This window comes from Paramormyrops kingsleyae, chromosome 7 (genome assembly GCF_048594095.1).
Source record: "Paramormyrops kingsleyae isolate MSU_618 chromosome 7, PKINGS_0.4, whole genome shotgun sequence".
Lineage (NCBI taxonomy): Eukaryota > Metazoa > Chordata > Actinopteri > Osteoglossiformes > Mormyridae > Paramormyrops > Paramormyrops kingsleyae.
In genome coordinates this window covers 7,724,630-7,740,754 of record NC_132803.1, presented here as the reverse complement: position 1 = coordinate 7,740,754, position 16,125 = coordinate 7,724,630, and the positions used below count along the sequence as shown (strand labels likewise).

The following is a 16,125-nucleotide window of genomic DNA, read 5'->3' as shown; positions in this document are numbered from 1 at the left end:
CCCCTGCTGCCGATGTGCCTGCCTTTACTTTTCTCTCCCAGGAAAGGTTCTAGAGATGGCAAATTCAAATAAGTTTTGATACATTTACAACAACCAGTGTTTAGAAACCCCTTCAAACATTTCGAACCATTGGCTGTCCATAGCCTGCAGGCGAAATCCTGAACTGCAGATACAGCAAATACAGTAGAACAAAACATTGCTGCAGGTTTTGAAGGTCACAAACTCCAAGGAACTGTCAAAAAGGGGCGTGACTGTAGTGTGTGCTCTGCCGGCTCAGTTCACATTATCTACATTACAACTCTATACACTTCGGTCAATCAAAAGTTTAGACTGTAGGTGTCTAAACATAGAAGAACTGTTGTTGTAGTAGTTTACACTGTATACTCTACCTCATCCATGGATATTAGATCAAAGGAATCTCAGACCCTAGACCTATGTCTCTTGATGCCTCTTCCCTTCATTGATCCACATTACGCACTGTAGCCTACCTGTTAGCTTTGCATAAGCACATATCAGTTTAGCTCACTTCATGTAAATGCTGGGTTCTAGCTGCCATTGTTTGCTGCTACAAATTGACATCCTGGGTATTTCAGGCCTGTGACTCTGACCAAGATAAACAGGTGGAAAATGCATGGATGTGTATAATGCAGTGGCTGTGTTATAGTACAGATATATTGCCTTTCTAAGACTTGAATAATTCTGCTATTCCTCAACATTGGCTTGATGACATATGTCGTATAAGGACTGGACAGTATATGATTTTTGATTACAACATTTTTTTCCCCAAATTTGATGAATCCATGTGCTTTACATGGGGAATATGACCCACACTAAATGGTACTCCCTTGAATTGGTAAATCAGAACCTCTATATTTCCCCATTGTGTGTAAAGGTGTAGCTAACTGAACTGCCATAATCCTGTTAACTAATGTAAGTAAAGCTAAATGATTGAAAAAGAGAAAAATCAGGACAATAAAACTGGTTGAATTATGAAAACTTTTATCTGCAAGTACTGTCAACCTGTTTGAGGCACCAGTGTGAATGTGATAATATTAATGTCATACAAAATAAATACTACTGATCATGTAAGGCTTATTTTTAATATGATTCCTTGGAAAATGCAATGAATGACATTGTGCTCTTTATTATGTTATCAACGTCAAAAGCAAATCCAATATCACACATTTACATTTCATTAATGACATAAGAAATTACTGCAATGCTAGCATTGGAAAATCTTCCAGCTAATTTTTCGGTACAGTTCTAGGATACCTTTGTGTTCTATCACTGTTGTCATTAGGTGCCGGTTGTTTCCGTCGTGCTGCTGTTGCGGTTGGTTGAGAGCTCTCCCTCAGATTTTTTCCAGTTGAAAAGTCTGCTGAAGAATTTCTGGAAAGTTCCACTAAAGGCAGGACTGGAAAAGTAGTAGACTAAAGGGTTCAAGACGCTGTTAAAGTACGTGAAACACACAGAAGTGTAGAACGCAAGGTTAGCCTCCTGAAAATAAGAGCATTCGTCGTACCACGCTTTGAGTATCCAAACGGCAATGCGAGACATGCTGCTGGGAAAGAAACAGATGATGAAGACTAGCGCTACAGCCAGTATGAAATGCACGGCCCTCTTGATTTTGCCCTGAGTGTCCACTGTCTTATTCTTTAATTGCCATGTTACGCAAACAGTGCAAAAAGTGACGATGGCCGTAGGGATAAAAAACTGAATGACATAGAAAATGTTGTGCCAAGTAGACAAGGGGTTGAATCCCATACAAATGTTAAAGCTTTCACACTGGGTGCGATTATTATGGTCGAAAAAATGCTTATCAGAGAGCAGGTATGCAGTGACAGCCACAACCAGCGCCCACAGACCACAGGAGACGAATAAGGCATATTTTAATCCCATATAGTTAATGCGGTTGTGAGGGTGAACGATCTTTAGGTAGCGGTCCACTGCCACAGCTGTGAGGAAGAAGATGCCTGCCGCTCTGTTGGCTGCCAACAGGAACAGCAGGATGCGGCAAAATGCGTCGCCGAAAATCCAGTCCTTGCCGCGTCGGTAGTAGTCTGCTCGGAACGGAAGACAGAAAAGAACGACTGAATCAGCCACTGCCAGGTGAGTGAGATACACGGCATTGGGCTTCCATGCTTCTAGGCGAAGGATGAACATCAACAGGGCGACAGAGTTCCCCAGCAGCCCAAACATGAATTCCAAGATGAGGACCGGAGGTAGAACCTTATCCAAAATTGGTGAATCAAATGCACAACATACGGTAGAATTTACCATTGTGGAAATGTTCAGATTTCTCACTTTTGTTTCTGTAACGTGAAAGAGATGAAGCAACAAGAAAGCAGTGTTCTGTGCTATGCACGTACCTTAAGTTTTAGAGAACCGTTTTTATTTGTGCACTTGCTAATGAGGCACGGTGACATCTGGGGACCTTTATTCCCAGATTGCCAAGAGACTTTGTTTTCAACAGAGATACAGAACATTACTCCCAAGAGATAAAACTTCAGCTTTTTTAGGACTTTTAAGCAGCAAGTATGTAAACAACATATAAAAGAAGTAGTATTTAAAGAAATATTGTAAATTACAAAGAGATTATGGTAACAATAACATGTGCAGGAATAAGAATTAACAATTTATCACAGGTTATTGCACATGCATTGAATAATTAGTTCTCTGATCCTGCAGTGAAGATACTTGTGGGTGTGAATGCTTCTATAGTAGATGTTGGATAGTAGGAAGAAAAACAGATTGTTGCTGGAGTGGAATGAATCTTTATTGATGCTGACTGACCTCCTTAGTGTAATCTGTTCCTATACATGGAGTCGGTCTTTATCAAAAAATGCATGGAAGAAAGCATTCTAATGGTAAGAACTTGTTTTATTTTTTTGTAATTTGTCTCTCTGTTATGTCATCTATGGTCCATGCTATACTATGGTAAATGTGTCTTGAGTGCAGATTGTGGATGCAGTAGACGCACACTGGATCAGAATGTAATGTTTTAAAGTCAGTGCGTCAATTCAATGTGGTCTCTGTTGAGCTCTTTCTGGTTGCTGCATATGACTCATGTGAAAGTGTAAGCTTGCCGGTTTGTTGCTCTTCTGATGTGATTGCTCTAGTTTTCATAGCGACACATTCTCTTTGATTCGTGGAAATAATTTTATTGTATTTATTTATTTTTTTAATAGTTAATTGTTGTATCATTTTGGGGAGAGGGTGCAGAAGAGGGGCCCACAGGAAGTGTAGTCTAGGGGGCCTTGAACTCATCAATCCGGCGCTGCTCAGGGTAGTCGATCACGCAGCCTGAAACATTGCATTAAAATATTCCCATATTCTGGCGTTGCTGTCATGGTTTCTTGAGGCAAGAACACAAATCACTAAAACATAATATTAAATTAAAAATGAATTCAAGAGCTCAAAATAGCAAATTGAGTACACAAAAAAATTATGTGCACGTTTTTGCGATTTTGTGAGCTCAATTTACATGATTTAATGCATTGTGGCCACAAAAAAAGAAAAAGACTGTCTGCGCGCCCCCCCCCCCCCCAATTTAATAATCTGATTTCATGATTTTAACCAATTTGCACAAAGACGTAGCCAAAAATCAAAGAACACAAAACCAGATGTATCTAAACCTTTCAACTTTATTGAAAATAGCCCATAATAAACCATTAATTTGTATAAGTATATTTTACTCAGTTTTTGGTTAGCGTTGTCATTTTTTATCATCTCAGTAACTCTTGATGAAATACTTTTGCTTGTTACAGAAAGATATCTAAATATATCAAAACTAATTAATTACACCATAGGCTAAATTGAACAGCTTTAACAATTAAGTTGTCTAATTTAAGTATGTCTTCAAAGTCATTTTAAAAATGAATATATTACGGTAATGTCTGTGAGAATGACGCATATACTCCCTTTTGTGTTAATTCTACATTAATTTAGGGATTCAAGGTTTAAATTTAAGGTTTAATGCATAATTTAGTGCATAATTTACCAAACAGTAGAACTTGCGTATTAGAACTATTGAATATCCAGTGTGAAACAACTTGGCACAAGCACCCTTAAGACTGCCCACCCCCCCCAAAAAAAAGAAAACAAAAAATGAATCATCTAAAACTATCAGACACTGAAAGCATAGATACACACAGTGTGGACAAAACAGAAAAACAGAAACAATGTATGAAAAAGGACTACTACAATCATAATGATAAATGCAACTGTAAAGGTGTCCCACAGGCTAAATGCCAATTATCAGTATGAGTCAGCTCTAAAAGGTCTGACCATTTGATATGTGAAAAGCAACATGAGGCTGCTTGCAGTTACAAAGAGACTATAGGGAGTTGGTACCCAAATTTTACAAGCATTAGTCACAAAAATCGGAAAATTGTGTCAAGAGGAATAGTCTCAAAAATCATGACAGGATATGCTGAACCGTTCCACAAAAGGACATTGGTTGTAAGTCTGGTTCCAGAGACAGGAGATGGAGAAACACAAAATAATTGCTAAATACCATAAAGTACTCTTAAAAATACCACAGCACTGAATGAGCATCTCTACAAGTCTCAACAACTACAGGGTGAACTTCACAAAGCTGGAATTTGTGGAAGGGCTGAGATCCTAGACCAGTGCACAAGGATGAATAATGGTGCAAGAATCACTAAACCAGGACCACTTGGGAAACCACCACACAAGAATAATTTGAAATGGAATCACTTGAATTGACTCAAAGGCTGATATTAAAGTGCCAAGCCGCAGCAGATTTAGCAAACTTATATCAATATTATATGGAACTTCTGGTACATGGTGAAGCAGCAAGATTAGTGAACTTGGTGAAACTGCAAATGACCTGTCAGTCCTAGGAAGATCACTGTAAGCAGATGACCGAATAATACTTATAAAAGTCAAGGAAAACTCCTTAAATAATTAACAGATCCAAAGGTATCTATGATGTAGGTGTACACGTTTCAAAGACTACCATACAGAGAAGACATGAAGATTCACCATAAGATACAGACCCCTGATAAGAATCATACACTTGGTTGGCTGTAGAGTTCTGGAACAAAGTGCTACAGTATGGCAGATGAGAAAAAATAACATGTATGAGTGATGGAAAGAAGAAAGTGGAACAGCAGCTCATCTGTCAGTTATGGCTTATATGTGCTTAGCTGCCAGTAGAACCAGTTCACTGGTAGAGCATCACCGGGGAAAATGTGAAATGTCTTGTGATTTCTATGGATAGAAAAAAACTAAAACTTGCCAGAATTGATTGAATTTCATTTACAGTTCTATCAGGACAAGAGGTATGTTTTTAAAAACATTACCACCAGACTGCTTATTTCTGTAAACATTAATTCTGCTCATGTCTGGAATCCGTTCTTATTTCTGTCACTGCGTGTGGCCTTTTCAGGAAGCATCAAGCTCTGAAGCTCCAGCTTCTCTGAAAGGGCTTCTTCAGAGTGACGATCCTCAGCTGAGGCCGCCGGAGGAGGGGGGCTGTCGCCTCTGCTTCACTTTCTGCTGTAGGGAACCGTCTTTTGAACGTCTCTGGGTATGACCTCTGGAACTGCAGAAGGGACATGTCAAACCGTGTTCCACAGTCACACTTCGGGAACAGCAAAGAGGACCGGGAGTTTGGGGTTAACAGTGACTACCGCATCTGTAGGCCAATATACATTTGGTTTGGATTAAGGGTTTCCAATGAAACACACCAGGAAATATACCTTTTTAAATGTATAATTTGTGCAACACTGAAAATAAAAATTTAATTAATAAACAGAAAGATCTGGCAGACAAAATGAATATTTTCATTATGGCCAAAATTTTCCTCCTAGAACTAAAATTGCAAATATTCTTAAGGCCTTGGTCAAATGAACAGGGAATTAAAACTTTTTCTTTTTAACCTTTAATGGCAAGTTAGGAGTGGGACTGCAAATGGACAGAAGCTATAAGAACCATCTGTAAAGTGGATGACATACATGCTTTAACTTCTTCTTCTTTTGCTTGGCTGTGAGCTCCTTGTCTGCAATGATTCCATCGAGACGCTCTAGACAGGGATCCTGTGAACCATGTGGCTTCTGCTCTCTGAGCTCCTTCTCGTAAATGTACATACAGGAGGATGGCAACAGCGGGGAGGCCTCAACACCTGAGTAATTAATCTGAACACACACACACACACACACACACAATCATGAACCATAGGCAATTTAGAAACGTCATTTAACTTGAGACATTAGTTTAACTCTTAAATATAATGAAACAGTTGCAGTAATACGTCCTACATACCACTCTAAATTAAATTAATCTAATTCCAACTACAGATCTTGGGTGGCTTGACAAGTGGAAGGGGGGGGGGCGTGCAAGAGTGACTTGATTCGTGACTTGAGCATGAGTCAAGTTGGGAGTCACTAACTGGAATCTCCACCTCTGACAGGCATGAAGCACAAAGCAATGCTGACTAATTATTTGCTCCTGCTCAATATGATTTCTATGGAATACGAAATGTGTACAGCAGAAGACGAATGTCTTTTTGTGACTAAGTCTTGTTCACTTTTCTGCTCTTCACTTATTTTTGTTTAATTTCTCAAAAACGCAGCACAATATTAATTAGTGAGTCCATCAGCAAGGAAAAGAATAATTATGATCGTCTCAAATGCGCTTCCAAAGCTCACGCGAAAGTAGTGGCGGCAAACCGTAAAAATGGGGAAAAAAATGATAATGTTGAAAAGGAAACATCGTTAACCTGATGATTTGTACCCAGCAGACTATTGTGGTCCTTGCGACGACATTTCGTGCACATGCAGTTTCACGTCAATATTAACATCGCACAAACCTATCAGGGCCACAGAGTGAGTAACGCTGTCACCGCACGCTGCCGCTTTCAGTTTGTACAGTTCACATGTTCACCCTGCATGTGCACAAGCTTAGCGGATCCTCAAGTTTCCTACCACCGTCCAAAAACATACAACTCAAGTGAACCGGAGTGCCTAAATTGACCATATGTGTGAACTAATTGCAATGTATATACTAGACAATTACTCGATGAATTGTCACATTAAAAATCGGTAGATTACTCAATTATTGATATAATTGATAGCAACAAACCAAATTGATACAAACTATAACAACTAATGAAATTTAGCTACTAGAAATTACACGACAGCTTACCTGAACCCTTCGCAGATGTGCAATGTGCTCCTCAACTGCCTTCTGCAAACGGCTTGGAACTCTAAAAACATCTTCATAATTGTCCATCATAAAAGTGACTAGCTTGGTGGCCAGCAACTCATCAAGGTCAATCTCATCAGCAGAACAAAGAATGGAGCGTGAAAAGGTCTGCAGCATCTGTTCAGAAGCATACATTGGTGAATGTGCTGGCAAACACATGATGACAATGTAGCAGTGCGAGTCACATTACTATTAGCTTGCATGGAGAAGAACATCTGGTGTATAGGGCAGTGATTCAAATTAATACGAGTCCTTCAGATAAAATATGTTTTTTATATATTTCACTTGGACTCGAGATGCATAACGTATGACATGAGGAAGAAATTCCTAAGAGCAGAAGATGCAAGAGTGTTAACTTCACAGAGGGGTTAAAAACAGAACAGCACAAATGAGCAATGAGCGACTGAGCAGTCATACCAGCATTCGAGTCCCCACAGCGCTGTTCAGTGCTGGAAGCTGTGGGTTTTTGCACACACGCACCATAAGGCACAGCAGCAGCTGGAGATGCCGTCGCTTGGCTGGGGGCAGCAGGAGGCAGCACAGCTGAAGGGCTTCGCTGGTGGCCTGTTGTTTCTCGATCAGACCTGCCACGGATAAGAGAACCAGCCAAGCTCCACACTTTAGCAAATATTCGCATAAAGGTTTATGAATAAGTGTGTCTTAAAGTACCAAAAGTATGGCACCTAGTGTAGTGGAAAAGCTCCCTTAAATTTTAAGACTTCATAAGACTTTTCAAGGCCTTAATTGTTACGACTAGAATTTAAGACATTAAGACTTTTTAAGGTTCCACACCCTGGATACAAATCAGCAACAAATCTCTAGGCGGGTCTCAAATAAAATTTCGAAAATTCCTATTTTAATTTCTTTCATTAAAATAGTTTCTTTTCTTTCTTAGTTGAATCCTTCCACCCTACTAATCAGACAAGGATAGACTCACCAAGGATACTGACAAAAACGTCATAGAACTGGAAGGTTAAAAGCGGTTCATCAAGCTCCTGAAAGTAATCTGCCACCGTCCTCAGGATATCCCTCTCGAACCCAGGGTACATGGACTGCTTAGTGTGACCATCATCAGGCCCTGGACAAAGACCAATCAGTTCCTTATAACAGAAATCAACAAACTGACAAAAGCATCACAGACACCCAGATACCATAAACAAGAAATGCTACCAATCTGAAATGAATGGAAAACATACCACAGTACAAATCGATACTTACAGTTTGCTAAGCATTTCATAGCAGACAAAACCCACTGGGGTAGGTCCTCTGTTTACATGAAGATAAAAAATGCAGTTTATTTTCAGCATGCTGGCTAAGATAAAATAGAATTACATGTAATATGTGTATCATTTAAATATAAAACTTGTGGTAGTCAAAATGAAGCTTGTCATCCTAATTGATAAAAACAATGTGTATAATTCATTACAAAACATTCTTCATGTGTGCTTTGAACTGTATTATCAACAAAATTGTATTTTTCACAATTTCATTTAATAACAAAGAGCAGGTTATATAATATATAATGAATAGTAATCAAAAGTTGCATTTAATGTACACTGAAGACAGCACCTCACCTGATTTGTCTTTTAGAACCACAATGCCCAGTTTGTTGATATTGTACACATTATAAACAATGTAGTTTGGGCTAAGTAATGCAGTGTCCAGGACTCCATTCAATGATTTCAGGCCCAACAATGTCTGTAAGCTAGCAGAGAGAAGACAGTTAAAATGAAGTTATTTGGCAAACACAGGGAAATTCACAACATCGAAAAGAAAACATCATTCGTCCTACAAATAACTAACACAAAGTCAAATCTTCTCCAAATGGAAATGTACACACACAATTCAGAACTATAATAGCCCAATGATACACAGTAAAATATAATAAAAAAAAAAACTGTATTACTACAGTATAAAATAAAATATCAGAATACCTTTCTGTTAAGTGAACAATACTATAGAGGTTATACTGAGGAAGGGAGGATTCAAGATTACAAGAACTATACTATCAGAACTGCAGTGTTTCCATGTAAACATCCCCATCAGCTGTTTTTTAGTTAGTGCATAGTACTTGGTATCAAATTTTATTTGTGCAGCTGCTGATTGCTATAAAGCCAATTTCTTGTAAACTTTAACACAATTAATAAAAGCTTAACACAAAATTCTGCTTATTGTGGAGTTGTTTTAAGCACCATATTTAAACATGGCAGATAAAGGAGTAGGGATTTTGCACAGATTAGGATTTAGCAGAAGATTATGCAAATTCAAGTGGCACATGCCGTGTTAGGGTTGTAGACATCCAGATGCGCTCCATCTCTCTGCTCGTGATTTCTCTCCTCTTCATCACCTGGCACTCGCGTAGCTCTCCGAAGGCAATACTGTGCCTTTTCTTCCACGATTCCGAGTTCTGAAACCAAACAGATAGACCTCGTTTATATTTCAGAAGTTATACTATCAGAAGCAAAGATAAACCCTGATTTGGGGATTTGTAGATTCATTTCATATCTCCTCTTAAAAACATCCTCCGTACCAAAACAAGAGGCTTAAAAGGAAGCATTCTCTGTGACATCAGCTGCTTCTCCACTCCGCAGTGCTGGGCCTTTGGAGTGAAAACGTCTTGTGCAGGAGGATGCCGTGGCAACTTCTTAAAAGGTGATATTGAAGGGAACCTGGAAAAAAACAACATGCAAATCACACTCATTATGGGTACATTTCCTTAACACAGTAAATGCTAACATACAGAATTGTACAGTGACAATACACAATCGCTGCTATTTGCCACTGAAGAGTAACGATTGAACATAAATTCCAATTTAGCTCCACCTGTTGCATTATTTAAAGGTCATTCCAAAAAGTATAATACCTGTAAACCTGACCATTGTCTTCAAAGTCCTCTTTGCCGTGACGTCCCTTTATGTCCTCGATGACATGGTTTTTCAGGAATTTTTTTAGCAGCTGTACAGTTTGATGTCGGGTGACCTCTGGTCCAAAGTTGTGGCTGCCCTTCAGCAGCTCATGTAACCAATCAACTGCTTCAGATGCTGTAAAGCTGTTGTTATAACAACGGAAGTGAATCCAATGTCTGCGCAAAGGCATGTCCTTGCGAAAAAGCCTGATCGTTTCATTCCACTGCAAGGAAAATCAAATTTGATTCATCAGTTTTGCACAATATACAAAGCACATGAAAAGTAATGCAGACCATGTTAAAACGAATGTGGTAGGTGGCTCAGTGTTGAAAGGGTTGTCACTGTAGCAGATTTCAAAAGAGGCATGCCTAAGTTCCATAAAAATGTGAATTATCCAAGGAGGAACAGCAACTTTCTGGATAAGGTCTACAGCAGCATACTGGGAGCATTCAAGGCAAATCCAACAACATACCGTGGACTCTCAGATCACATCTCCCTGACCCTGACTCCATCCTACAAGCTTGGATCTGCAAGACGAGATCAGCTATCAAAACTGCACAGATACGGTCTGAGGAAGCCACCCCGATGCTGTAGAACTGCTTTGATAGCACAGAGTGGGACTTGTTCACACAGGACGGAATACATAACCAGTCCTAGGAGACATACTTTTTTTACACAGGAAATGTATTTGCACAAAATAAGTGTTTTCCAACCAAAACCTGTGAATGAACAACTGTGTGTGGGTTCTGCTAAGAGAAAGAGCCACAGCTTTCAGATCAGACAATGTGCAACCCTACAAAGCAGCACGAGGGAACCTCAAAGCCCTCAGAGGAGTCAAGTGCAAATACAGACTCCCCATCAAAGAACACTTTTGATAACAACTGCTGCAGGATATGGAATGGCATTAAGGCACTGGCAAACTTTATGACCAATATTCTGAAGTCTTCCCAATGTCCCGAACCCAGCCTTTTGCTCATTTTGACACTAGGCTTAGGCGCCAGTTTTTATAATCCCATGATGGATGATATTATCATTTACATAAAAAAAAAACATAATTCATTCCGCTGCTGTCACTCCTAACTACAAATCCAACTACAGGACAGTGATAGTCGAGAACAAACAAGAAAACCATTGCTTTACTATCATGTAACTTTTCTGTTATGTTAATAATAATGATTTAAAAAATGTAATCAAGTGTGGTCATTCATTTATTAATATGAAAATAAGGGCTTGACAAAGGGTAATCTGCCTTTCTCATTTGGTTTAAAACCAAAAAATAAACCGTCAAACAGCTACAGCAGTCTTCATGACTAGGTCAGCCATCTTTGCCTTATTTCGTGAATAACACGTGTTTGACAATCATGGATTCAAAGCTAAAGTGATATTGTTGGTCAAGGTTGTCGACATCAGGTCAGATCAGGTCAGGCTGTCGACATTGCCATGATAAGATCGACATATTGCCCAAGCCTATTTAACGCGCAAGAATGAGGAGCTGCTTCCACCACAATAAACGTAGGTGAGCAGTCACTCAGTACGTTTACATGCACAGTGAGAAAATCGAATTATTGTCTCAGTCTGCCTAAAACTGGACTTTTAAAGTACATGTAAACATCTTAGTCCGACTGAAGTTATACTAAATCTAATTTCTCGAAGTCGGACTAAGACACAGAGATAATGTGATTGAGAGTCGATTTACTCCATATATACATTCAATTGGACTCAAACCGGCCAAGGCATTCTGCACATGCTCCAGTTTCCCCCCCTGGGCTTTCACCCTGAAGTAACTTCAGAAGCCAGTACACAGAAGAAGTTTGGAGCATAGCAGAGGACGTACAGCACGTAGGAAATGTACAGCACTGTAAAGTTGGCCAATTCACTGCTCAACTAAAGGGTTCTTTTCCACCACTTATCTTGCTTTTGGTACTTCAAGAAGGTACCAAAGTACGGTACTGCAAGGTGTTGGTTGTACTCTGGCATAAAAACTGGTACCGGCGCCGAATAACATTTTGTACTATTGATACCAACATCACAAGTTATTAACATCCAATTCTTACATCGCCAGTCAGCTAGATTAAGATCAGGCTTTTTCTTACCTTCAATTTGGTACGGCTATTATTCGTTTTATGATTACTCGTTTTATGATTAAAAATCAGTTTAAAGTTTACCTCCACTGCTTCTGCATGAGTGCTGCATGCATTCTCCAAGACAATCATAATCATTTTCATCCTTGCTGTTTACAGACATCTTTACTCCTAGACAGGTTCATGAGAAATTTATGCTGAACTAATTTTTGGTTTCATAAATACCCCAGTATTTATTACAACAAAATCACATTGCAATTTTGAAAGATTTCCAATACTGTGCTGTCAAAGTACATTATATAAAATACTTCATTTCTTGTTATGCTATACTGATCTTGTTGTATCTGTTCTTCTGACTAGATTGCAATTAAAGCTTGTATCACTTCATTTGTCCACACAGTCATTAAATGTATTATTTTTTTACATCTGTGATGTAATAGGCCAACCGGAAAAACCACAATACTAACAAGCTGAAAGGAGCCATATCACCACCTATAGTAGCAAAGTCAGACATACTTTGGTCATTAAATCAATTCCCTTTCTGTTCATGTATGCTGGGACAAAGACAGTAGTCCAATTAAATAACATAGTCGAGTTATAACCGACTAAGAGAGTGCATGCGATAAAAAAGTTACTGATCCAGACAGAGTACACAGAATGATACTTGAGACATACACCTCTCAGCTTGTAGGCGTGTTCTCCAAAATCTCTCACTACAATAAGCAGCTGTTCCAACATGCCTCAAATCCTGAGTTAAGGGTGATTTATACTTTGTGTCAAACTGACACTGTAGGTACAGTGTAGCCGCATACCCTACACCAAAGCCTACGCCGTAGGTACAGCGTAGCCGCATACCCTACACCAAAGCCTACGCCGTAGGTACAGCGTAGCCGCATACCCTACACCAAAGCCTACGCCGTAGGTACAGCGTAGCCGCATACCCTACACCAAAGCCTACGCCGTAGGTACAGCGTAGCCGCATACCCTACACCAAAGCCTACGCCGTAGGTACAGCGTAGCCGCATACCCTACACCAAAGCCTATGCCGTAGGTACAGTGTAGCCGCATACCCTACACCAAAGCCTATGCCGTAGGTACAGCGTAGCCGCATACCCTACACCAAAGCCTACGCTGTAGGTACAGTGTAGCCGCATACCCTACACCACAGCCTACGCCGTAGGTACAGTGTAGTCGCATACCCTACACCAAAGCCTATGCCGTAGGTACAGTGTAACCGCATACCCTACACCACAGCCTACGCCGTAGGTACAGTGTAGTCGCATACCCTACACCACAGCCTACGCCGTAGGTACAGTGTAGCCGCATACCCTACACCACAGCCTACGCCGTAGGTACAGTGTAACCGCATACCCTACACCAAAGCCTACGCCGTAGGTACAGTGTAACCGCATACCCTACACCACAGCCTACGCCGTAGGTACAGTGTAGCCGCATACCCTACACCACAGCCTACGCCGTAGCCTGCAGTACAGTACCTCCCCAGAAATGGAACTACACATCACGCTGACACAGATTGCAAAAAGTGTAACATGTCCACTTGGTGGCATCGCACTTCCTCTTACGCTACATTGTTGCTTCTTTACAGCTGGGGGTATTTTAGTGTCAACTAAGTTGTGCATATTTCATTGCTAGCCTGCTGCTTTTGCCACAGTTGTTGTCGTTCACGCTATTAATTAAAAAACATGCCAGCCATTCACTCTTGGGCTGCATGATACTGAAAAACTTTAGATGTGATTTTTTAAAAGAATGAGCTGTCATGCTCTGGTTGATGCACAAATCCAACCAAAACACAAATATTACATACTTCACAGTTTCAGAATTCATATTTTAATGTCTCTCCACTCCAATTTTTCACCTGACTTAAAAGGTCAAGCACCTGCTTACTTAAATGAACTGATTTACAGCGCAGAATGTACACTGACATAATGGAATGCAAGCCCTCTGGTTATTCCTCACAAAAAGAGACGGCAGCATCTGCAGCAAAGTCTTCAGCCAGAGAAGTTGTAGTCTATGGAACAGCCTGCCAGTACGTGAAGGATGCCCCTCAGTCACAATGTATAAAAGAAAACCGAAGACTGGTTCATTCAGCCTAGCCTAATATAGTCTGTACCGACTTCTCAATATGCCCAGATACTCGATCCGTACTATGAACAGATATCAACAGAAAATAGCGCTACACATATACCTTTGTTATTCCAAGGGACTGTATTAACACGTAAATAAGACATACTGTGATTGAGTGAATGACGATCTTAATAATCGAAGACATGTAACACACTTTCATACGCGCTTCACAACAGAAGTGTACATTACTCACGGCTGCTAACAGATTCATACAATGTTTCAAATGTTTGATTCACCATAATGAAAAGTGAAATATAATTTACTTACAAGAAAATTATAGGAAGTTTCAGAACAAACAAATTTTTTGCCATTTAACATTTTAAAACGTTGAATTAGAGGGACAGTTTAGGTCAAACAGAAATGCACTAATTAGTGTTCAGATTTACACAAGTTACTTATTTTTAATTACAAGCCCACATTTACATACTATAAATGTAATAAATGTACATCTCATTTGAAACCCCACAATCCAAAATCTGTGTGTTTACTGTTGTGGGTGTTTACTGAAGATTGACATGAAACATCCCTGCTTATTCCTGCTAAACAGCTAAGTTTCAAGTTTAATGGTAACGTTCTTCGACCTGAACAGCAAAAACTGTGTAGTGTCTGACGATCCCCTTTAAATGTAACCTCTTCATGATTAATTTCTTACCAGCCTGGTTGCTCTGTAAGGTCCTGGTCTAATCATCTGCTTTCTATTCCGAAACGAAATACAACATCGAGATGTTCAGAAAGTCGCACGATTAGACACCACGAGCGAGTTTGAATCTGCAGTCATTTAAACGCGCACTTTGATTGGCCCATGAGTTTGATCACATGATACACAATACCATATATGGTCCAGTCAAGGGCTCTATCAAAATACGCACTTTTTTCTTTTTTTCCGCTTGTATTTCACAAATCACAAAAAATCAAACATCAATTACGATGCAAAATACAATTCAAGCAGCATAGACATCCATAAAAATCTACCATCCTAGAACATTTTCCATATATCGCCAGTTCAGTACACAGTTTAAGGGCATTCTTATTTGTTTTTTTTTTCAGATCCTCCCGAATAAATGGTGAGAAATCAGGAGTAATCTTAAAATACCTATATTTATTCATTTAAAATGTAGCTAATATTACAATGCTGTTACAAAGGAATTCCAGTTCTTTATTTTGTATAAATAAACCACACATCTTTGTATCCCCGCACAATGATATATTTTTTGTAAGCAGCCAGTATCGTAATTTATCCCAAAAAATTGGGATAACCTTACAAGTATAGAAAAAGTGTTCTTGTGTTTCAATTTTAACCTTGCAAAATGAACACGTATTACATAACTCAAAAGTCCAATCCATGGGTAAATATCATTATTTTAAAGTGAACTTATTTCATTTTAGAAATAAAAAAAAAAGAATTACAATATACCTTGTTCTTATAATAATTACTTCCAATTTAGAAAATTCTTTTGAAAGTACATTTATTTTAGTTAGGAACTAATTAGGAAAACATATGTTCTTCACCCCTTATGATCCCTTTATTTTGTGATTTTCCCCTTTTGTGTAATTCTGTTGTGGTTAATAAACCCTGTTCTGTTGTGAGCCACTATGTGGATTGTCCCTCTTTTCCCTCCCTCGCCATGCCCCACCGTAACAAATTTCTGTATAAAGTTCCTAATTATTAGTTTTAAGTTTTTAAACTTTTCATCATTATTTCTGTTCTTTATACATTGATCTTGAATATCTTAAATCTATTGATAAAAAGTGAGGGTAGAAAT

General features: G+C 39.2%; 2 protein-coding genes across 2 annotated transcripts; both read right to left on the bottom strand.

Moving 5' to 3' along the window:
* Positions 1-1,296: 1,296 nt before the first annotated feature.
* LOC111843798 (hydroxycarboxylic acid receptor 2-like) lies at positions 1,297-2,280 on the bottom strand. The gene has a single exon (XM_023811675.2). The coding sequence runs from the start codon at positions 2,278-2,280 to the stop codon at positions 1,297-1,299; it is 984 nt and encodes a 327-aa protein (XP_023667443.2).
* Positions 2,281-4,094: 1,814 nt separating this feature from the next.
* depdc1b (DEP domain containing 1B) lies at positions 4,095-15,125 on the bottom strand. The gene is made up of 11 exons (XM_023811609.2): positions 15,015-15,125; positions 10,094-10,359; positions 9,761-9,899; positions 9,510-9,637; positions 8,805-8,935; positions 8,449-8,496; positions 8,168-8,308; positions 7,648-7,814; positions 7,171-7,347; positions 5,982-6,161; positions 4,095-5,569 (listed from the first exon to the last, which is right to left on the bottom strand). Exons 1-11 carry the CDS (start codon positions 15,048-15,050, stop codon positions 5,420-5,422), a joined length of 1,563 nt encoding a protein of 520 aa, XP_023667377.2. The 5' UTR covers positions 15,051-15,125; the 3' UTR covers positions 4,095-5,419.
* Between the last annotated feature and the right edge of the window lie 1,000 nt (positions 15,126-16,125).

What these genes read in the sequence shown, in the direction of transcription:
- LOC111843798 (XM_023811675.2), bottom strand. Translation starts at nt 2,280, where the DNA reads ATGGTAAATTCTACCGTATGTTGTGCATTTGATTCACCAATTTTGGAT.
- depdc1b (XM_023811609.2), bottom strand. Translation starts at nt 15,050, where the DNA reads ATGATTAGACCAGGACCTTACAGAGCAACCAGGCTG. An exon ending in CTTTTAAGCCTCTTGTTTTG is followed by an intron (nt 9,638 to 9,760) that starts GTACGGAGGATG and finishes GTTTGGTTTCAG; the next exon opens with AACTCGGAATCGTGGAAGAA. An exon ending in CACATCTGCGAAGGGTTCAG is followed by an intron (nt 6,162 to 7,170) that starts GTAAGCTGTCGT and finishes GTGTGTGTTCAG; the next exon opens with ATTAATTACTCAGGTGTTGA.